The sequence below is a fragment of the Rhinoderma darwinii genome, chromosome 8 (genome assembly GCF_050947455.1).
Source record: "Rhinoderma darwinii isolate aRhiDar2 chromosome 8, aRhiDar2.hap1, whole genome shotgun sequence".
NCBI classification, from domain to species: domain Eukaryota; kingdom Metazoa; phylum Chordata; class Amphibia; order Anura; family Rhinodermatidae; genus Rhinoderma; species Rhinoderma darwinii.
This window is the reverse complement of record NC_134694.1, coordinates 54,917,344-54,941,914: the sequence shown is the minus strand read 5'-3', so window position 1 is coordinate 54,941,914 and position 24,571 is coordinate 54,917,344. Positions and strand designations below refer to the sequence as shown.

Below are 24,571 nucleotides of genomic sequence, written 5' to 3'. Positions count from 1 at the left end.
GTACCCCGACCCCGCAACATGCTCCATATAATAGTAATATACTGCTTCTGTCGATTGGTCGTGCAACCTACCCATACATATACTATTCCACAAATTTAAAGCGGAGGACAGTGCAACTTGCACTTACGTTACGCGGTCCTTAGTAGGTTCGTTTTATAGCACAGAAGCCTCCAGGTTAATAAATGGTCATTCTGTATCAAAACTGAAAAATCCAGTTTTGCTTGTAATGTATGTGATTCCTCTGAGCCTCCTTTAAATCCACACCCAAGCCTTCTGTTATCTCTATCAAATGTGTTGGGCAGCATTGCCCTGCCTGGTGCCCAGTTAGGCTGAATCGCTTGTGCTTTCAACTATATAATACAGGACAGCTTAAAGGAGTCTTGGTAAAAGCTAGTACTGCTGAGCCGTGACACTTTCTAGAACTGACACTACCTAGACTGCAGTCTTGTGTTTTTTTGTGTGACTTTCAGTGTTATTGTAAGTGTGCTATGTAATTTGCAGCTTGGCTCCACGGCCATTGGTATCCAGACATCAGAGGGAGTATGTCTTGCTGTGGAGAAGAGAATTACATCGCCACTGATGGAGCCCAACAGCATTGAGAAGATTGTTGAAATAGATGCTCATATAGGTAACTGTTCAATATAGAAAGTTCTGTGTACACAATTTATAATTGATAATCCCAGTACTTTCTTTGTACATAATAAATAAAACCTGCTCCTCTGAGTGCTATTCTATACCACAGTGTTCCCCCAACATGTGGCCTAGTAGCCACATGTGGGCTCCCTGCATGTAGCTTCCCAAATGTTGGCAGCTTCAGATTCGGTAGTGCCCTTGTGGCACAGGCAAGTCATAGCAGTATTAGAACTTGGTACCAGGGTCAAAACCATATGACTGGCAGTTAACACAAGTGCCGCCCGCAAGTTTAGCTGATCACCCCTGGTTCCGCTCCCACCAAACAGCTTATTTTTTCATCGCTCATGACAGCACCCATTCGACGATACCACCCATCCTAGGACCGGAAACCTGAGGAGTTAAAAAGGTTCACACCCCCTCCACACCTCAGTTTTAGGTTTCCTGTCCTCCGGATAGGTTGTCCTGGGGAGCTTCTGCTTCCATTGCAGATATATCAAATTTTTATTTATTTTTTCTTCACCCGTGGCTGAGGGCTGGAAGCTGGAATGAATCTGCCTTGCTTTCCTGCTATGGTTTAAGTAGTTGTAAAACGCATCCTATTTACCTAGTCTGCTTCCCTGTGTGCTGCCTCCTGTCTGTTCATGTCCGCTGCGGCTAGGTTGGGCAGCATGCTTGTCCGGCGATTCTTCCCTTCTTGGAAGAAGGAGTGATAAACACGCTGTGGGGTCAGTAGCCATTCTATGTTGAATGAGCCTGCTCTCGTCAAATCACAGACGTTACACAGCTTAAGGCCTCGCAAGTACCAGCATGGGAGACTGGCTGGAAATCTGTGGTGCTGTTGACCTGGGTAGGATGCTCTGTGTAGGCTGGACGATGTCTGGGATGCGTCTCAGGCACTTCGGGTGGCGTCTGACCTAACGGTAGCAGGTGGGAGGAATCACAGCACTGCTGGGCGCTATATAAATAGGTAGCAGGGATGCAGCCAGCTCCTGCAGGTCCTCTGCAAAAACGATGATTTCAGCCTAGAATTACTGTGAGCTATAAAACCTAGACCACAAAGTGGTGAATCACCATGTCTGATACTGGTGATGTCCTTTCAAGAAGCGCTGAACCATCAGAAGCTCCCAGGCCTCCGAGTCCGGCATTTGTGCTGGTGGGATGATGGGATCCACTGAGTTTTTTTTTTCTATGCCTTATGTTTTTTAAACTACTAAACTCTAGCTCCAACTCTAGTAAAGCCAGTACTGTAAAAAAAAACTTTATCATCATCTCACTCTAAACCCCTTTGTCAAGTCTGCCTTTAAAAAGGGCAATATATGACAAAAAAAGGCATTTGAAAAATAAAAATCTGAGGTACAGCTGTAGCCTTTGTAAATTTATAAAGAGCTTAATAAAACCAGCAAAAACTGGTGGCCAAGGATAGTAAAAGAAATCCCTAAAAATTCTTCAAGTATATAAATGCAAAGAAGCCAAGGTATGAACAGGTAGGACCCCTAGATAGTGGCAATGGGGAGATGGTCACAGCGGATCAAGAGAAGGCAGAGTTACTAAATGGGTTCTTCCATAAAAACAAAGCGCAAGAAAAAAATGAAGGAATAGCTGTTTTTTTTTAACTTTCCACCCCACAAATAACTTTTTCCCCGTTTCCTAGTACATTATATGGCACAATAAATGGTGCTATGAAAAACTACAGCTCGTCCCGCGAAAATCAAGCCCTCATAGGACTAGACAGAAAAATGAAAAAGTTATGGTTTTTGGAAAGTGGGGAGGAAAAAATGAAAATAAAAAGTTGTTTACGACGGGAAGGGGTTAAAGAAAATCCGGGAAGACTGATCTGCAGTGATTCTGATTTGCTCCAAGGTGGCCCAGGAGAGCCTGGTTCACTTGGCTCATGTCCCTGTCAGTAGCTCCTCATTGGGTCCTTCCCATCAGGTAGGATCTTCTCTTTCAGGGTCCCCTTTTCCATCCGCATCTTAACAAACCTCAATTGACGGCACGCTATTTGAGAGGTCAATTCTTTTTAGAAAAGGTCTTTTGGGCAAGGTAGTAGACACACTGTTAGCCAGTAAGAAGAAAGTGACACATTTTGGAAAACCTTTACTAAGTTCGTAGGTTCAGAACAAGATCCTCTGACCGATCCTAACATACCAGTCATTCAAGATTTTCTACAGGCAAGTATAGACAAACAACTTAGACCCAGTACTCTGAAGGTCCAGGTCACGGTATTGAGTTTCTTTTTTGATGTTCGCCTAGCCGAACATCCCTGGGTAAAGAGGTTTATACGAGCATCATCACGTCTGAATCCCACTCTTAGGTATGTAGTACCGCCGTGGGATTTAACCCCTTCCCGCTTCTGGACGTACTATTGGGTGATGGCAGCTGTATCGTTCGCGCTCCATGACCTAACAGTACGTCTCGGGAGTTTCGGCCGTCCTCCCGACACATACAGGAGCTGTGACAGCTGCTGTCTCATACAGCAGCTGTCACAGCTCCTACAGCGGGGACCGATCGCTGTGTCCCCGCTGATTAACCCCTTAAAAGCCGCGTTCTATAGAGATCGCGGCTTTTTAGGGGTTAAGCTGCCATCGCCGGCCTGCTACACGATAGCGGCCGGCGATGGTGACTATGGCAACTGGACACCAAACAATGGCGTCCGGCTATGCCATAGACGGAAGCCTAGTGGGTCCTGACAACGTCCGGACCCACTATGCTTGCTGTCAGTGAGTAGCTGACAGTTCTAATACACTGCACTACGCATGTAGTGCAGTGTATTAGAATTGCGATCAGGGCCTCCTGCCCTCAAGTCCCCTAATGGGACAAAGTAATAAAGTTAAAAAAAGATGTGTAAAAATAAGAAAATAAAAGTAAAATTCCCCTTTTTCCCTTATCAGTCCTTTATTATTAATAAAAATATATAAACAAACAAATAAACGATACATAAATGGTATTGCCGCGTCCGTAACGGCCTGAACTACAAAATTATTTCGTTATTTATCCCGCACACTGAATGCCGTAAAAGAAAATAATAATAAACCGTACCAGAATCACAATTGTTTGGTCACTTCACCTCCCAAAAAATTGAATAAAAAGAGATCAAAAAGTTGCATGTACCTAAAAATGGTACTGATCGAAACTACAGTTCGTTACGCAAAAAATAAGTCCTCGCACGGCTTTATTGATGGAAAAATAAAAAAGTTATGGCTCTTAGAATAAGGTAACACAAAAGGTGAATGATTTTTTACAAAACGTATTTTATTGTGCAAACGCCATAAGACATAAAAAAAACTATAAACATCTGGTATCACAATAATCGTATCGCCCCTCAGAATAAAGTGAATATGTCATTTATAGCGCACGGTGAACGCTGTAAAAAAAACAATAGTAGAATTGCTGGTTTTTTTTAGTCACCACGCAACCTAAAAATAGAATAAAAACTGATCAAAAAGCCGCATGCACCCCAAGAAAACTACAATGGATTCCTCAAGGGGTCTAGTATCCAAATTGGGGTCACTTTTGGGGGGGGTTTCCAATGTTTTGGCACCACAAGACCTCTTTAAACCGGACATGGTGCCTAATAAAAGAGGCCTCAAAATCCACTATGTGCTCCTTTGCTTTGGAGGCCGGTGCTTCAGTCCAAATCTGAGTAATAAGTATTAAGTTGTGTTTCTCTGATAAAACCTTTTGTGTTATAAAAAAAATTGTATAAAGAGGATTTTCTGACAAAAAAAATAAATGTAAATTACACCTCTACTTTGCTCTAAATTTCTGTGAAACACCTAAAGGGTTCATAAACTTTCTACATGCTGTTGTGAATACTTTGAGGGGTCTAGTTTCTAAAATGGGGTGTTTGATAGGGGTTTCTAATATATGGGCCCCTCATATATGGGCCACCCCCAAACCAGACTGCATCCTGGACTACAATAGGTACATGGGAGGGATGGACTTGTAAGATCAAGTCCTGAAGCGCCATGCGGTGTGGTATAAGAAGCTGGCCGTGCACAGCATACAGATGGCTTTGTACAATGCGTACGTGCTACATCGATGTGCAGGCCAGAGGGGAACTTTCCTGGAATTTCAAGAGGTGATTATCAAGAACCTAATCTTTAGGGACCAAGAAGGTCCAGTACTTCTGGAAGCGGGGCCACACGCATCGTACCAGGGCGGCAACACTTTCCAGGAGAAGTTCCCCAAACTGCACCTCTTTTGACTTTTTCCGTTCTTGCCAAAGTTTGCTATAGGGGATGACACAATATATCAATGTGACACGTGTCCCGAATAACCAGAGCTCTGTATGAAAGTGTTTTTAAATTTATCATACATCCCTTTGTTTATAATTTACCCCAATTTTACTTACCCTGATGCACTCCGCACAGCTTATCCCCCCTCGTCTTTCCCCTCTGAGCCCTGCTGTGTGCCCAGGCAGCTGATAACAGCCACATGTAGGGTATTGCCATACCCGGGAGAACCCACATTACAGTTTATGGGGTGTATGTCTCCGGTCAAAATGCTCGCTACACCTCTAGATGAATGCCTTAAGGGTGTCGTTTTTAAAACGGGGTCACTTCTTGCGGGTTTCAACTGTACTGGTACCTCAGGGGCTTCTGCATACATGACTTCGCACTAGAAAATCCCCAGTAGGCCAAATGGTGGTCCTTTCCTTCTGAGCCCTCCCATGGGCCCAAACCGCAGTTTATCACCACAAATGGGGTATTGCCGCACTATGGACAAATTGGGCAACAAAATGGGGTATTTTGTTCCCTGTGAAAATAAGAAATTTTGATCACAAATGACATTTTATTGGAAAAAATGTCATTTTTTTAATTTCACAGCCCAATTCAAATACGTGCTGTGAAAAAACTGTGCGGTCAAAATGGTAGCAACAACCATAAATGAATTCCTTGAGGGGTGTAGTTTCCAAAATGGGGTCACTATTGGGGGATTCCTACTGTTTTGACACCTCAACACCTCTTCAAACCTGGCATGCTGCGTAAAATTATATTATAATAAGAAAGAGGACTCAAAATGCACTAGGTGCTTCTTTGCTTCTAGGGCTTGTGTTTTAGTCCACGAGCACAGTAGAGCCACATGTGGGACATTTCTAAAAACTGCAGAATCTGGACAATACATATTTAGTAGTGTTTCTCTGGTAAAACCTGTGTTACAGAATTTTTTTTAAAATAAAATTGAAATTCAGCAAGAAAAATTAAATTTGCAAATTTCACCTCCACTTTAATTCCTGTGAAATGCCTGAAGGGTTAAAAAACTTTCTAAATGCTGTTTTGAATACTTTGAGGGGTCTAGTTTTTAAAATGGGGTGTTATCAGGGTTTCTAATACATAGGCCCCTCAAATCCACTTCAGAACTCAAGAGGTACCTTTAAAAAAAAAAAGGCTTTTGAAATTTTCTTAAAAATATGAGAAATTGCTGTTTATGTTCTAAGCCTTGTAACGTCCAAGAAAAATAAAATAATGTTCAAAAAAACAACGCCAATCTAAAGTAGACATATAGGAAATGTGAACTAGTAACTATTTTGGGTGGTATAATCATCTGTTTTACAAGCAGATGCATTTAAATTCTGAAAAATGCTATTTTTTCAACATTTTCTCTACATTTTGCCATTTTTCACCAATAAACACTGAATATATCGACCAAATTTTACAACGAACATGAAGCCCAATGTGTCACGAGAAAACAATCTCAGACTCGCTTGGATAGGTTTAAGCATTCCGACGTTATTACCACATAAAGTGAAATATGTCAGATTTGAAAAATGGGCTCTGAGCCTTAAGGCCAAAACTAGGCTGCGTCCTTAAGGGGTTAAATACTGTCCTTTCGGCTCTTTCTCAAAGTCCCTTTGAGCCTATTGAAAATATTTCTAGCAGACTACAATCCATAAAATGTACTTTCCTTATGGCCGTTACATCTGCCAGGAGGATTTCCGCAATTCAGGTTTCTTCAGCTTACCCCCCCCCCCCCCCTTATACAAAGGTATTGGCTGACAGGGTGATCTTTTAAACCTCTCACCTCCTTCCTTCCAATGGTAGTGTCTAAGTTCCATACCTCACAGGATGTCATGCTACCTTCCTTCTTTCCTGACCCAGAGAACATTCAGGGAAGAAAGATTCTACTTCCTGGATGTCTCCTGAGATATCTAGAAGTTACTTCTCATTGGAGGAAAGATGAAAATCTTCTACATTTTCAGGGACCTCGTAGAGATAGTAAGGCTTCTACAGTATCCATTGTCAGATGGATTAACCCCTTCCTGCTATGTGACGTAATAGTCCGTCACAGATGTCCTGTTAACACAAACTGACTGACTATTACGTCACAGCATTAACAGCACTGTGTCGGCAGACGCGTCTGCAGACAGTTTTAAAGCAGTGATAGCTTAAAGAGACTCTGTCACCACATTATAAGTGCCGTATCTCCTACATAAGGAGATCGACGCTATAATGTAGGTGACAGTAATGCTTTTTATTTAGAAAAACTATCTATTTGAAACCACTTTTATTAGCGATTTTTAGCTTTATGCTAATGAGTTTCTTAATGCCCAAGTGGGCGTGTTTTTACTTTCGACCTAGTGGGCGTAGTACAGAGCGTATGACGCTGACCAGTCAGCGTCATACACTTCTCTCCATTCATTTACACAGCAGCATTGCGTTCTTACTAGAACACGATGTGCAGCCACATACACAGACATTAACGTTAATCAAGTGTCCTGATAATGAATATACATGACCTCCAGCCTGGATGTCGTATATTCTGAATCCTGACACTTCTGAATCTTTTCTGTGAGATTCCAGCAAGCCATGCGTAGTCTCACGAGATTACGAGGTAAACAAGATCTTGTTTCCCTTGCTGGAAATCTCACAGAAAAGATTCAGAAGTGTCGGGATTCTGAATACACATGACGTCCTGGCTGGAGGTCATATATATTCATTATCAGGACACTTGATTAACGTTAATGTCTGTGTATGTGGTTGCACATAGTGTTCTAGTAAGAACGCGATGCTGCTGTGTAAATGAGTTTAGAGTAGTGCATGACTGGTCAGCGTCATACACTCCTCTGTACAACGTCAACTTGGTCGAAAGTAAAAACACGCCCACTTGGGCATTAAACTCATTAGCATAAACCAAAATTGCTAATAAAGTGGTAAAAATAGATCGTTTTTTAAATAAAAAGCATTACTGTCACCTTCATTATAGCGCCTTATATAGGAGATACGGCACTTATAATGTGGTGACAGAGCCTCTTTAACGCTATCACTGCTTCAAGGCCAGGACTGGAGCTAGCCTCCGATCCGGCCGATTTAACCCCTTAGATACAGCCGTCAAAACCGAGAGCTGCATCTATGGCGTTTACAAGCCGATCGGAACCCTGCAATGAAATTACGGGGTTCCAATGACTCTTCCGGCAGATCGGAAGCCTAACAATGGCCTCCCGTCTGCCAAGTACGGAAGCCTGCTAGGTCCCGCCCAGAGGCGGGGCTTAAAAGGCGTCCGGCCGCAGTTTCAAGATTGTGCAGGCTCAGAAGCTGAGTCTGCGAAATCAGCCGCTGGTGTCAGCTGTATGTCACAGCTGACACCGTGCTGTTTTTATTACAAATTAATTTTCGCAAAATCTATTTTTGCTTTAATTCCTGTGAAACACCTAAAGGATTAAGAAACTTTTTGAATACTTTGAGGGGTGCATTTTTTAAAATGGTGTGATTTATGGAGACTTTGTAATATATAAGGCCCTCAAAGCCACTTCAAAACTGAATTGGCCCCTGTAAAAATCGCCTTTTGAAATTTTCTTGAAAATGTGAGAAATTGCTGCTAAAGTTCTAAGGCTGGGTTCACACGACCTATTTTCAGGCGTAAACGAGGCGTATTATGCCTCGTTTTACGCCTGAAAATAGAGCTACAATACGTCGGCAAACATCTGCCCATTCATTTGAATGGGTTTGCCGACGTATTGTGCAGACGACCTGTAATTTACGCGTCGTCGTTTGACAGCTGTCAAACGACGACGCGTAAATTGACTGCCTCGGCAAAGAAGTGCAGGGGACTTCTTTGCCACGTAATTTGAGCTGTTCTTCATTGAACTCAATGAAGCACAGCTCAAGATTTACGAGCGTCTCAGACGGTTCGCAAAATGCGAGGAGGAGCATTTACGTGTAAAACGAGGCAGCTGTTAACAGTCTGTCTTTTCACACGTAAATGCCTCTCATCGTGTGAACATACCCTAAGCCTTGTAACGTTGATGAAAAATAAAAGGATGTTCAAAAAACGATGCAAACATAAAGTAGACATATTGGGGATGTTAACTAGTAACTATTTTGTGTGGTATTTCTTTAATTTTAATTTGTACGAATTTTCTCAAAATTTTGGTGTTTTTCACAAATACTGAATTTATCGACAATTTTTTTTACTAACATCAAGTACAATATGTCACGAGAAAACATTCTCAGAATCGCTTGGCTAGGTGAAAGCATTCCCAAGTTATTACCACATAAAGGGACACATGTCAGATTTGAAAAAATCGGCTGTGTCGTGAAGGCCAAAACAGGCTGTGTCCTTAAAGTGTAGCTAAAGTTTCGCAAAAAAAAAATATATTTAAACTGCTATTATGTCCCTCTATGTGAATACATTACTCCTAGCAATTTTTTCCACTTCAAAGTACCTTTTTTGCAGCTCTTTTTCTCACACTTCCTGATTCTGGCCGGTTGCTAGGGGCGTGTCTTACTGTGTGTGATGTTACGATCTGTCTATCTTTCATGGGCAGTGAACTCTGAGGTGATCATTACAATACTGTGAGCGTGCACTGAGCTATGCACAGCAGCACACATTATATACAGAGATGTAAATATCTCTGCACATTCCAGGAGAATGCACATTCCAGGAGAAAGCAATCAGAGTTTTTCACTTTCCCTGGCAAGTGCAGGGAAGATGAGACAGAACGGCAGGGTGCTTGGAGGAGAGGGGGGAGGGGACGGGACAGATGGACAGAGCAGTCCTAGTCTTATCTGATGCTAATTAGCAGCTCAGATTAAAGTGTCCTGAGACAGGGGGATAATCACAGAAACCAGTGCACAGTGTCTCTTCCATGAACTGTGTAGTATATAGAGGCCGAGAGACCTTCCTGATGTCACGATAGGGGCGTGCACATCTGACGTCCGGATGGGGCCACCACCCACCCGTACCTCTAGGCAGCAGAATCCGTACACTGATACATTCAAACGGTGTACGGATTTCTGCTAGCAACAGGAGAAATATAAGCAATAAAATGTGGTAGAAAAGTCAGTGGCCATTTAAAACACATAACACAAAAAGGAGCCCAAATTCATTAATAAAGTATATTTATATTACACATGCTAGAAAATAAAAAGTTGATCGAACGTTTAGTTATTCTTTAAGGGGTTAAGCAGGCAATACATTTAGCTTGTGTCCTTATCTCTTCTTCCACCAGTAGGGTTAGGTGCTCATTCAACTAGGTCAGTGGCTACTTCCTGGGCTGAGAAAGCAGGAGCCTCTCTTTCTCAAATTTGTAAGGCAGCTACGTGGAGTTCTCCACATACCCCTTTTTAAACCTCTAGTCTCGCATGGGTGCTATCATGAGCGATGAAAAAACAGTAATTGCTTACCGGTAATTGTTTTTATTGGAGCTCATGACAGCATCTTATATATTCCCTCCCTTTATAAGATTATTTGGTATTGAGTCAGTGAAATCTATCCTTTCCTCCATGTGGAGGTCTATAGGTCATGGTATGGCCTAGGCAGAATAGGGATATAAGCCGCTGCAAAGGAAATGTAGCTTAAACGCCGCGGATTTTCCGCAATGGATTTCGTTGTGGAAAATCTGTAGCGTAGTACAGTATTCAGCCAAAATTGAAACTTATGGAGCATATAAACCATGCATAGCACAAAAATAAATTTAAAACAAATTAATTTCATTTCCATTAAGAGTACAAAAGTAAATTACTAAAAAAGATGCTATCAACAAATAGACAACGCTGAAGAAAGTTTTGTATGGGGTGTCCTGATGCAGATAGAATTACATCTACATTTCGTTTTCACAACAAAAAAAATTACAATCATATAGTCTCAAAGCCCTTATTGACACGACAGGGTTTCCCGACCGGGTAACGGTCGTTCATAAATCGGCCATCACCTGGCTGCAGTAGGAACAATAGACCCCTAATGGGGCTATTCACACGACCGATTTTTTTTTTTTTTTTTTTTTGACGGCCAGGGAAACCTGGCCGTCAAAAAAGGGGTAATGCCCTGTTTTCGGCCGTTCGCCCGGCTCCCATAGAAGTCTATGGGGCCGGGTAATACATGGCCATCACCGGAATGTGTCCCGAGTGATGGCCATGTATTCCGTCTCTCGCGCGCTCTCACCTCCACCTCCTCCTCCTCACAGTGCATGTGACAAGGAGGAGGGTCTTTTTTTGCTCCCTGTAGGAGTCTGAATCCCCAATCCCCGGCCGGGGATTGGGGATTCCGCTACAGGAGAAGTGAGTGACTACACTGTCCATATATGGACACGGCGACGTCACTCACTTCTGAAGCGGAATCCCCGACTTGTGGCAGGGAATTCCTCTCCAGGAGAAGTCCGTGACTACACTGTCCATATATGGATATTGAAGTCAGTGACTTCTCCTGGAAGGGGGGCTGGGTGGCATTACCTACAGGGGGCTGGGTGGCATTACCTGCCGGGGGGGCTGTGGCATTACCTGCCGGGGGGGCTGTGGCAATATCTACAGAGGGCTGTGTGTGGCGACAAATTTAAATGAAATTCCTCAGATTTTAAAATGGACAGGGAAAAAAACGAATGCAAAACGGGTCAAAATCGGCCGTTAAAAACGGCAACACGGAACTGAATCGGAACGGATGCAAACCGGCCGGGAAAAACGGCCGTTTTTATCGGCCGACACTCGGACCCTGTCGTTTGAATGAGGCCTTACGCTTCATTCACACGACAGGGACCGAGTGTCGGCCGATAAAATCGGCCGTTTTTCCCAACCGGTTTGCATCAGTTCCGGGCCATGTTGCCGTTTTTAACGGATGTTTTTTTCCCTGTCAGTTTTTTAAAATCTGATGAATTTCATTTAAATTTGTTGCCACCCTGCCCCCTGTAGGTTACACCCATTCCCCCCCCCCCCCCCCCTTCCAGGAGAAGTCACGGACTTCAATGTCCATATATGGACAGTTTAGTCACTGTCTTCTCCTGGAGAGGAATCCCCGGCCACAGGGTCGGGGATTCCACTTCAGAAGTGAGTGACGTCGCTGTGTCCATATATGGACAGCGTAGTCACTCACTTCTCCTGTAGCGGAATCCCCGGCCACGGGGTCGGGGATTTCGCTTCAGAAGTGAGTGACGTCGCTGTGTCCATATATGGACAGCTTAGTCATTCACTTCTCCTGTAGCGGAATCCCCAATCCCCGGCCGGGGATTGGAGATTCCAACTTCTACAGGGAGCGTAAAAAGACTCCTCCACCTCCTCCTCACATGCACTCTGCACTGGAGAGGGAGCGCGAGCGACGGAATACATGGCCATCCCTCGGGACACATTCCGGTGATGGCCGTGTATTACCCGGCCCCATAGACTTCTATCGGGGCCGGGTAAACGGCTGAAAATAGGGCATATCCCATTTTTTTGACGGCCAGGTTTCCCGGGCCGTCAAAAAATCGGTCGTGTGGATAGCCCCATTAGGGGTCTATTGTTCCTAATGCAGCCGGGTGACAGCCGATTTATGAACGGCCGTCACCCGGCCGGGAAACCCTGTCGTGTGAATAAGGGCTTAGGGTCAGTTTTTAGGCATCAAAAATACACATATCCGAAGAATTTTTTTGCAAAGGTATATGCATAGGTGGCAATAGCAGAGTCCGCATATAGTCTCCACACATAGTTGAGATCATACATGAAAGAATACTATTCAAAGAAAAATCAGGACCTGTTGGTTTATTACACAAAGAGTAAAGCGGAAGTTACCAGGGTATCTAGCTGCCTCCTTAGTACAGCACAGAACAAATCTCATCCACACAGCGAAAAAAAATCAGCTGCTCTTCTCTTGCGAGTTTACCCTATTGAATGCAATGGTGAGGTAAACCCCAATAAAAAAAATGCTGCAGTAGTAACATAGTCTACAGCCACATCCCAGGAGAAAAGGGCTATGCGCAGAAAAGAGGGACCCGTCTTCTTGACTACGGCTTGGTGAGTGTAAAAATATATATATATATATATATATATATATATATATATATATATATATATATTCTCTATCCATCCGAAAAACTGCACCACAAATTTGGTGTGGTTTTTGGACGGAATTCCCTGTGGCTACCAGCGCGGATACGATGTGTATTTTTACGCTGTGTATCTGCCTAGTGTGTTCGTACCCTCACGTGACGGCCATTCATGTTATCTAATACAAGGACGACCCGAGTCCGCCAGAACAGGAGCAACTCCTTCAAAGTGTCTCTCTGGTCTGGCTAGTAGGATGAATGGACAGGGGCTGTCTTCGAGACAACTCTTTTAATATTAATCGGTCATCTCTAGAAGCGACAGTTTCAACACCATCTATTATCATTGAAAGCGGCTCGCAACCTCCAAATGTTCGGTGACCTCTGCTGTAGCAGATAAAACTGCAGCTTAGGCCTCCTGTACATGACCGTATTTTTGTCCACCCGTAAATACTGGCGTAAATACGGGTCCTTGGTCACACGTATTCGACCCGTATTACACCATTATTTACGGGCACGTTTTTGGCTGCAAAATTGCACTGCACTAATCGGCAGCCCGTTCTCTATCAGTGCAGGATAGAGCGAAGGGTCAGCCCTTTCCGTAATAAAAGTAAAAGAAATTCATACTTACCCGGCCATTGTCTTGGTGACGTGTCCCTCTCTTGATATCCAGTCCGACCTCCCTGGATGACGCGGCAGTCCATGTGACCGCTGCAGCCAGTGAATGGCCTGTGATTGGTTGCAGCAGTCACATGGGCTGTAACGTCATCCCAGGAGGCCGGACGGGAGGAAGAAGCAGGGAGTTCTAGGTAAGCATGAACGTCTTCTCTTTTTTTTTTTTTTTTTTTTACAGCTTTATCTAAATTGTGATCGGTAGCCACTGTCCAGGGTGCTGAAACAGTTACTGCCGATCGTTTAACTCTTTCAGCACCCTGGACAGTGACTATTTACTGACATTGCCTAACAACGCTCCCGTAATTACGGGTGCACACGTAGTCGCCCGTAATTACGGCCTGAAATAGGACATGTTCTATCTTTTTCAACGGCACAGGCACCTTCTTATAAGCATACGGGGAGGTACGCGTGGCCAATAGAAGTCTACGGGCCCGTAATTACGGAAGTTTTTACGGTCGTGTGCATGAGGCCTTAAGTTGTAAAATATGAAAGAAAAATACTAGTGTGAACGAAGCCTCCTAACACACTATGCGGTCCTAAAATAATCTCTATTCTCCGTTTATGATCAAATATTTTACTAATGTTTTATTGTAACTTTTGATTGATTACACTAGACTTATTTATTTCCAATACAGGCTGTGCCATGAGTGGATTGATTGCAGATGCGAAGACATTAATTGATAAGGCTAGAGTAGAAACCCAGGTAAGAACATATTTGAACCCTTGTCCCAACGCTGCCTCTTGTGTTTGCATAGTTTCTGACATGGTCTTCTATGGCTTTCCAGAATCACTGGTTCACGTATAATGAGACCATGACTGTAGAAAGTGTCACACAGGCTGTGTCTAACTTAGCATTGCAGTTTGGGGAAGAAGATGCTGATCCTGGAGCAATGGCAAGTGATATTGCTGTGATACTGTGATATTGCTCTTCACATGCTTAATTCAGACAATTTTGTGTAAATTTCCAAAATTTTTGTTTCAGTCTCGACCATTTGGTGTTGCCTTACTGTTCGGTGGAGCAGATGAGAAAGGGCCTCAGCTGTAAGTTGCCTACATATGGTATACTGTAAACGTCTGATGGGACTGATAGTTTGACTATTTCTGTACTTTTTGAAATTGTGTTTTTTTTTTACCTATTTTTAAAGATGCATTATTAGGAATTTAAAAAAGAATCCCCAAAGCTTTTGGAAGCTAAGTCTAGCTTGTGTTTTGGACTGTTTGGTGTTACTGTTATTCAAGTTTTTCAGAATCTCCACATTTCATGGTTTACATCATGGATTCATAGAATTTTGTTTTTTTATGTTGGCTTTTTGTAAATACCTGTTGACATGTCGTCCTGCAGCTTTCACATGGATCCTTCAGGGACTTTTGTACAGTGTGATGCTCGTGCCATTGGCTCTGCATCTGAAGGGGCACAGAGCTCTTTGCAAGAGGTCTATCATAAGGTGAGCTTAAAGATTGAAATATTCAATGCGCTACAGGAATACATTCGTTTTTATCTAATATAATAACCTGAAATTACATCTATATGTGATCAGTGGGGGTCTGACTTCCACCTCCCCCACCAATCAGCTTTTTTGAAGGGGCTATAAAGATATATTCAAAACTGCCTTTAACCCCTTAGTGACCACTAATACGCCTTTTCACGGCTGTCACTAAGGCTTTAGGCTAGGCCGCCGAGTTTAAGTCCTACATGGGTGTCCCGTGCAGGTTGGAGCGGGTGCTTGGCTGTCTTAGGAAACTCCATCTCTCACCCATCGGGCAGCCTGCAAATGCAATCACGGGCCTCCGATGGGGTGTCATGGCAGTCTACGGGCCTAATAAAGGCCCCCAGGCGTACCCACGCTATATGCCTATTAGGCCCTGCCGGGGACACGTACTAAGGCCTGATTCACACGAGCGCTGCGGATCTCGGAGGTGAAAAACTGCAGTTTTTCATGTCCGAGGTGCATCTGTGCTCAGCGCTGAGGGATGCCTGAACAGATAGGACATGTCCTATTTTCGCACGGACCCTTCACACGGTCTGTTGAAACCACTGCTGTGTGAATGGCCACATTGAATTACATAGGTCCGTGGGACGTTTAACACGTTCGTGTGACTCAGGCCTAATTGCCTGTCCGTTTTACACGGACAGGCAATCATGCTTTGGTATACTAAGTATACCAAAGCATTATATCTGCGATCAAGAGATCGCATAGTGAAGTCTCCTAGTGGGACCAAAAAAAATAAGTAATAAAGATTAGTCAATGAAAAACAAAAAAAGCATTTTTTCTATTAACCCCTTAAGGACACAGCCATTTTTTTTATTTTTCGTTTTTCACTTCCCACCTTCCAAGAGCCATAACGTTTTTATTTTTCCGTCAATGGAGTGGTGTGAGGGCTTATAATTTGTGGGAGTAGTTGTAGTTTCTATTGGTATCTTTTAAAGTACCATATATTGTACTGGGAAGCTGAAATTGGAAAAAATAGCGATTCCTCCATTATTTCTTGGGGCTCAGTTTTTACGTCTTTCACCATGTGGTAAAAACAACAATTTAGAGGCTCTGTCACCAGATTAGAAGTGCCCTATCTCCTACATAATCTGATTGGCGCTATAATGTAGATAACAGTGGTTTTTAATTTTGAAAAACTATCATTTTTGACCAAGTTATAAACAATTTTAGATTTATGCTAATTAGTTTCTTAATAGACTACTGGGCGTTTTTTTTTTGTTACTTTTTACCAACTGGGCGTTGTACAGAGGAGTGTATGAGGCTGACCAATAAGTGACCAATCAGCGTCATACACTTCTCATTGTTCCAGCCCAGCTTCTTTCACTACACAATCACACTGTAACAATGGGCTGGAACAATGAGAAGTGTATGATGCTGATTGGTCAGCCTCATACACTCCTCTGTACAACGCCCAGTTGGTAAAAAGTAAAAACACACCCAGTTGTCTATTAAGAAACTAATTAGCATAAATCTAAAATTGTTTCTAACTTGGTCAAAAATGATAGTTTTTCAAAATTAAAAACCACTGTTCTCTACATTACAGCGCTGATCAGATTGTGTAGGAGGTAGGGCATTTATAATGTGGTGACAGAGCCTCTAACTTTATTCTGCGGGTCAATACGATTTACGGTGATCTCAAATCTATATATATTTTTTTTTTATATTTTACTACTTTAAAAAAAACATTTTTTGTTAGAAAAAAAAATAGTCATGTTACACCACATTCTGTGAGCCATAACATTTTTATTTTTTCGGGACGAGCTGTAGTTTTTATTGGTACATATGACTTTTTGATCACTTCTTATTACTTTTTATTTTTTTTGGGGAGCTATGGTGACCAAAAAACTGCAATTTTGGCGGTTATTATCTTTTACGGCGTTCACCGTGCGCGTTAAATAACGTTATATTGTAATAGTTCAGACTTTTACAGATGTAGCAATACCAATTTTGTTTTACTTTTTCTATTTTTTTACATTACTTTAGAGGAAAAATTGGAAAAGGGGGGGTTTTGTGAACTTCAAATTTTGTATTTTTGAAAAAAAAAATTTCACTACTAAACTTTATTTAACGTCTTTGTTACACATTTTATTAGTCCCCTTAGGGGACTTGAACCACCAATCGTTAGATCGCTGGTACGATATACTGCAATACTAATGTATTGCAGTATATCGTCATTTTTACAGGCATCTGTTAAAGAGGCTCTGTCACCACATTATAAGTGCCGTATCTCCTAGATAAGGAGATCGGCGCTATAATGTAGGTGATAGTAATGCTTTTTATTTAAAAAAACGATCTATTTTTACCACTTTATTAGCGTTTTTAGATTTATGCTAATGAGTTGCTTAATGCCCAAGTGGGCGTGTTTTTACTTTAGACCAAGTGGGCGTTGTACAGAGGAGTGTATTCACTGTTTAAACATTTCAGTATTGTTAATGTGTTAGTATAAGACAGCACATAAGGATCTAACAGGATCCCTATGCGCTGTGTAAATGAATGGAGAGGAGTGCATGATGCTGATTGGTCAGCGTCAAACACTCCTCTGTACAACGCCCACTTGGTCTAAAGTAAAAATACACCCACTTGGGCATTAAGCAACTCATTAGCATAAATCTAAAAACGCTAATAAAGTGGTAAAAATTGTTTTTTTTAAATAAAAACCACTGCTGTCACCTACATTATAGCGCCCATCTCCTTATGTAGGAGATAGGGCACTTATAATGTGGTGACCGAGCCTCTTTAAGACCTGCATTTGTGGGGTTAAACAGCCAGGAACAGCGCGATCGCTGCTCCTGGCTGTTAGTCCTGGGTGTCTGCTGTAAATCACAGCCAACACCCGCAGTATATGGAGCGTGCTTCATATTTCTCCCCCTGCACCATGACGTACCGGTGCGTAAAGGGGTTTAAAAGGGGTTTTATTTAGGAAGTGTAAAAAAAATAAATGTACACATATATGGTATCGCTGCGACCATAATGACCGAAACAAAGTTTAACGTGTACTTTAAACCGCAAGGTAAACGCCGCAAAAAAACAAACTGACGGAATTGCTATTTTATTCCATTGCCCCCCCCCCCCCCCAAAAAGTATTAGTAAAAATTAATCAAGTCCCATGAACCCCGATAAAGTGCCAATGATAACTACGTCTTATCCTGCATAAAACAATCCCACGTATCACTACATTAACGGAAAAATTACGTTATGGCTCTCGAAAATCGACGATGAAAAAGCTATTTTAGTTCAAAAGTGGTTTTATTGTGCAAAAGTAGTTACACATTAAAAACCTATGCATATGTGGTATCGGGTTACCCATTGAAAAAAAGGTAACCTGTTCTTTACACCACATGATGTACGGCTAAAATTTAAAACGCATAGAACAATGGCGGAATTGCTGTTTATTTTTCTATTCCCCTCCCGCCCCCTTTATAAAAAGTTAATTTAAAAAAATTACATGTACCCCAAAATGGTGCTATCGAAAAATACAACTAATCCCGCAAAAAAAAATAGTCCTCGTACAGCTATGTCGACGGAAAAATAAAGTTTTAGCGCTTTAACTCCTTGACGCAACTGTACGTCATGGTTTGCACTGCATCAAAACACATGGTGGCCGAACAGTGACATCGGCTGTTACAGATAGCCAATAGTCAATGTGACTCGTCGGAACAATCGCGGTGCCGCCAGCCATCGCTATGATTGGTCAGGCAGTAGTGACTGACCAATCACAGTATTGCAGCATGGTTACCCGGCTAAAAGAGCCGGGTATCCACGCTAGCCGATGGGCTGTTGGCAACAGGAGGCCTAACTGGCCCCCTGTCTAACAGGTACGGCGGCCTGTTAGGCCCCGCACAGAGGCGGGGCTTAAAGGTTTCCGGCCACAGGTGAAAGATCGCGGCGGGCTCAGAAGCTGAGCCTGCGCCATCAGCCTGAAGGATGTCCGCTGTATGTTACAGCGGACATCCTGCTGTAATGGCAGGGAACGGAGCTAGGTCTGCTCCCTGCCATTAACACCTTAGATGCCGCAATCAAAAGTGATCGCAGGCATCTTAGTAGTTTCCAGGAGACCGGCATCGCTGTGGTTGCACGAATGCCGATCGTTGCTTTGGGAATCTGAGGCCAACAGTGGCTTCCTGGTCTCCCACGTACGACAGCCTATTAGGTCCCTCCCACAGGCGGAACCTAATAGGCTTGCTGTCAGTGAATAGCTGACAGCTCTAATGCATTGCATTACGTGGGTAGTGCAATGTATTAGAATAAAGATGAGGTGCAGGTCTTCTAGTCCCTTAGTGGGACAAAAAAAAGTTATAAAAAAGTAAAAAAATCTGCCTTTTTTTCCTATAAGTCTTTTTATTATAGGAAAAAAAAATGAAACCGTTAAAGAAAAAAAAAGTACACATATTTGGTATCACCGCGTTCGTAACAACCCAAATTATAAAACCATTCCAGGATCGCTATTTTTTTTTTGGGTCACCATCCCTTCTAAAGTATGGAATAAAAAGTGATCAAGTCGCATGTACCCCAAAATAGTACCAATAAAAAATACATACCGTCCCACAAAAAACAAGTCCTTACACAGCCTTGTCAACGCAAAAATAAAAAAGTTATGGCTCTCAGAATATGGGGACCCAAAAAATAAATTATTTTTCATAAAAGGGATTTTTTTTTTTTTGTACAAACGCTGTAAAAGATAAAAAATACTATATACATATGGTATCGCCGTAATCATATCGACCCGCAGAATAAAGTAAAATAACATTTTATCCACTAGATGCTTCACAGGCCGGTGTTTCCGTCCAGTAGCACGCTAGGGCCACATGTGGGATATTTCTAAAAACGGCAGAATCTGGGAAATATTGTGTAGCGTTTCTCTGATAAAACCTTCTGTGTTACAGGAAAAAAATGGATCAAAAGTTATTACCACTTCAAGTGATACATGTCAGATTTGAAAAAAATGGTCTGGTCCTTCAGGCCAAAAGAGGCTTAGACACTAGGGCAGAGTTTCCCAACCTTTTCAGGCTCGAGGCACCCCAGGAAAAAAATTCTCAGGGCACCCCTACCAAAAATTGTTTACAAAACTAAAAACAAGCACTACACTCTTGGGGTATGTTCACACGTTTTTTTTGTAAGGCAGAAACTAAAAATCTGCCTCCAAATTCATTTAGGATTTTTGAGGCAGATTTTGAATTGACAGCATTGTTTGACTTTTTTTTTTTTTTTTGCTGTGTTTTTTGCCCACATAATTATTGAAGCGAATGCAAAGACCGCAGACAAAAATGCACCAAACGAGCGCCGCAGGTTTTTTTCTGCCTACTATTAATTTCAATGGGAGGTCAGAGGCGGAAACCACTCGAAGACCATCAGCACGCCACTCACAGTAAAATGACCATCAGCCCCCCACTCCCCTCCCCCCCCCCCCCCCCCCCCCCCCGATAAAATGACCATCTGCCCCTCTAGTAAAGTGACCATCACAGAGAGTGTGCTTACTCCTGGGGAAGGAATAAATAACAACAACAACTCCCAGCATGTCCAGGCTAATATTATGTGATATCAATGGACATTTCAGGTAGGAGATATAAGAGAGAACTACAACTCCCAGCATGTCCAGGCTAATATTATGTGATATCAATGGACATTTCAGGGAGGAGATATAATAGAGAACTACAACTCCCAGCATGTCCAGGCTAATATTATGTGATATCAATGGACATTTCAGGGAGGAGATATAATAGAGAACTACAACATGCCAAGACTGTTATGTGATATCAGAGGACATTACAGAAAGGAGGTATAGGAGGACTACAACTACCAGCATGTCCAGGCTTTTATTATGGGATATCAGAGGACATTACAGGAGGAGGTGTAAGAGAGGACTACAACTTCCGGCTCCATTTCTCACACAACTGCTAACAAAGTAAAGAAAAAAACCACTTACCCTGCCCAGCGTTAATGGCTCCTCTCCCTCCGTCAGGCTTTGAGTGGGAGGCGGTGGGCGGTACTCGTTACGGACGTCGGCGCGTCACGTCTGCTACAACGTCGGGGGCGGAGCTTGTAGCAAAAAAATATATATATATATTTTTTTTTGCAGTGGATGAGCGGAGTGCCACGGCACCCCTGGACGGCTCTCCGGTTGGGAACCACTGCACTAGGGGAGTAAATTAAGATGGAAAAACAATTGCCTGGTCATTAATGCCTAAAATAAGGGTTAAAAACTGATCAACTAAGTTTTTCATGGCCATTTTTCGTCCGTGTGTCTAAAAAATTGTCGTCTATTTCCCGGCCGTGTGTGTTTACCAGCAGACATGAAGATAGTGCCGCAATGCCCCTGTAGATAGTGCCTGTGCCCTCAGTGTCCACTCTAGATAGTGACAGTGCCCATGTAGATAGCGCCACTGAAGCTCCCTCAAGTAAAAAAACGTTTTGCTAAATTAAAAAAATCTTTTGTGTCACCATATTCTGTGAGCAATAACTTTTTTTTTTTTTTTTTTCTTCATTGTTCCATCAACTTAGCGGTGTGAGGGCTTAAGTTTTGTGGGGCGAGCTGTCTTTTTTTCATTTCACCATTTTGGGGTATATGACTTTTTTTGATTACTTTTTTTTATTTCATTTTTTTGGGAGCGCTAAGGTGACCAATAAACAGCAATTTATTTTTTTCTGAGCTTTTAATACTTTATTTTTTGGAACTTTATTTAACTGTTATTTACTTGTTTTATTAGTCCCCCCTAGGGGACCTGAAGCAGCGATCCTAATGTATTGCAGTATATCGTGATTCTGACAGTCTGCTTTAAAGCCCTGCTGGAGGTAGAGCTTCACAGATGGCAGACCTGGGGTCCTTTGCTAGGACCCCAGGATGCCATAACAACCGTGGTTACCGGCCCAATCGTGCTGCGGGGGGGGGACGGGGCGCGATAGCTTGTTTGAGGGGGCACCCCTCTGATTCGAACACTTTTAATTCCGCGGTCGCGATTGACCGCGGCATTTAAGGTGTTAAACGGGCGGAATCAATGTGATCTTTGATTCCGCCCGTTGCCGTGAGGTGTCGGATGTGTAACAGCCATCACTCGCTGTGTATGGAGAGAGTTCTGCACGTGAGCTCGCTCCATACATTCCCTTAACCGTTATCATGTAGAGTTACGTGATAAAGCGTTAAGGTATAATAAAACTTTAAGGCTAGTTTCACCCGCTACAGTTTTCAAATTGAGTTTAGCTAAAGTATATTGGTGGTTAAGGGCGGTATTTTGAGGATTAGCTGCAATACCGTGCGGCCATTACCTATCACACTGCTTTCAGCTGCACACCACTTAAAAACAATGCCGACTTGCACGTAGGTGCGGTTGCGGCCGCACCGTGTGAACCCAGTTAATACTTTCTAATTGTGTTTTCAATTTATTACTTTTGCTTGCTGTACATGGAAGTATTCTTGCTTACATCTATTAGCTGAAAAACCTTCCTGATAATGTCCAACTTATTTCGGTGCTCCTATTTTAAAAGTGCCAACACACAATAGATAAATGGCGGGCGTACCTGCCTGATCCTTGGTTCTCATAAGAGAGACGCTACCGCCAAACTGTCCGGCAGCGGTTTATTTTCCCTCTCCCCATTGAGTATACGTGCACGCACGGCTACATGTGTATAGGTGTGTCAGGAGGAATAGCTGTCAGACTGACGAGCGTTCAGCCAACATCTATCTAAGGTTTATGACTACATCATCCGCTGGCCATGATCAGAATGGTCTTTTAACCTCCGATTGTAAACCAGAATGCTTTCATTCACTGACAAACTGGTATCTTGAAAATGGTGGGGAACTGATATACAATGTATATTAGAAGGTTGTATTATACAATGAATAAGCGTTCATGTTTAAAACTACTATGCATAGTATATAAGCTCTTGTATACTGTATATTATTTTTCTTTTAAGTCAATGACGCTGAAAGAAGCCATTAAATCATCACTCACAATCCTAAAGCAGGTGATGGAAGAGAAACTGAATGCCACAAACATTGAGGTAGGGTTTTCTTTCGCACTTGAACTCTGAACCTTTATAACATTTAACAGTTAAATTCAGCAGTGCACAGCATTTCGGTTTTTGTCATGAGTATGTGATGTCTTCTATATTTTACCACTCTGTGTCCACTTCATGAGGGCAAATTGCTTTACATCTGTAAAAAGCTCTGCTTTAGTTTTTTAGCCGCTATAGGGAGAATGCTCTCTAGTGGGTGCTATCCAATGAACTATTGTGGTAGCCAGTGGCTATATTTGGGGTATTGCAGCAGCAGAGATTCTTTGTTGACCTCAATCACACTCGCAGCAGCTGCTCAGTCCATCTTCTGCTGGTTTTTTCCTCCCACCATCACTTATTTTAACTGTTGTCTTATTTTCTCCCCCTCTTCAGCTTGCCACCGTAGAGCCCGGGAAGAAGTTTCACATGTACTGCAAGGAAGAGCTGGAAGAGGTTATCAAGGACATATGAGCGCCATCTCTACCTGAAATCACCAGAGCTGATTGGACCACAGCTGCCAGTTCCGGAGTTGGTTTTCCATGTTTTTTTTTTAATTGTATCTGTATATAGATGCAGGTTCTAGTTGTCTCAAATAAAAACTTTTCTTATTCTTGAGAATTGTTGTGTATAATCCATATATAATACCACAAGATATATGACTGATCATCTATACGCATGTAGCCATTAATGGTATCCTATTTGACTTCTATTTTATTCTCTCGAGGACTTGAAGAGATAGAAAAAATAAAACAAGACTTTTTCCAAATATGTTGAATTAAAAAAAGTAGAGTCTACCTCCTGTGATTTGGACATAGTTTTACTTCATTTTAACAGCAGGCAGAAACCTCATGAGATTTTAACTTCTCTAAGATTTCCTGCACCTCTGGTAACTTTATCGATAACAGTCCCACCTCTCACAGTTAGAGGAGATAAATAAAACTTTGCTTCACGTAGGATAGTAGCAAAGCGGCACAAAATATCTCTGTACATTATAGAGTGATGGACCTGCTTGTGAGACGTTTAAAGGGGTGGTTGGGTGGCTTTTTAAAATATATTACAGATGACCTATCCACAGGATAGGTCATCAGTATGCACCCGGAACCCGCACCGATCAGCGGGAAGCTATGCAGGGGTCGGTGCTGGAAGCAGAAGACTAACCACTGTATAGCAGCTGTACTGCAGCTCTGCCCCTATTCAAGTGAATAGTGCCAGAGCTGCAGTAACCCAGGATGACTGCTATACAGTGGTCAGAGCCGCCTTCTTCCAGTACTGAACCCTGCATAGCTTCCAGGTGTCAGACCCCCACCAATCATATACTGATTACCTGTCCCGTGGATAGGTCATCGGTATAAAAAAAAAACAGCCCCCAAACTGGACAACTCCTTTTGAGCAGTGTCTCACTAGAAAAAACGCATTAACTAAAATTATGTAAATTTGAAGTAAAATTTTATAAAAGTTAAAACGAGATTATTTTATTGATCTATACTGCAATAAATTTATGACCGATTTGCCTTCTCTGATAAATCAATCACAAATAAATATAGATAGATGG

General features: G+C 42.4%; 1 protein-coding gene across 1 annotated transcript in view; it reads left to right on the top strand.

Moving 5' to 3' along the window:
- The window catches only part of PSMA5 (proteasome 20S subunit alpha 5), a 28,097-nt gene extending 4,460 nt beyond the window's left edge, over positions 1-23,637 (top strand). Inside the window, exons 3-9 of the mRNA XM_075835651.1 lie at positions 502-628; positions 14,173-14,240; positions 14,323-14,430; positions 14,520-14,578; positions 14,880-14,982; positions 22,939-23,025; positions 23,413-23,637. Coding sequence (XP_075691766.1) covers positions 502-628; positions 14,173-14,240; positions 14,323-14,430; positions 14,520-14,578; positions 14,880-14,982; positions 22,939-23,025; positions 23,413-23,490 — 630 coding nt within the window. The 3' untranslated portion in view covers positions 23,491-23,637. The remainder of the gene's footprint in view (positions 1-501; positions 629-14,172; positions 14,241-14,322; positions 14,431-14,519; positions 14,579-14,879; positions 14,983-22,938; positions 23,026-23,412) is intronic.
- Positions 23,638-24,571: the final 934 nt, after the last annotated feature.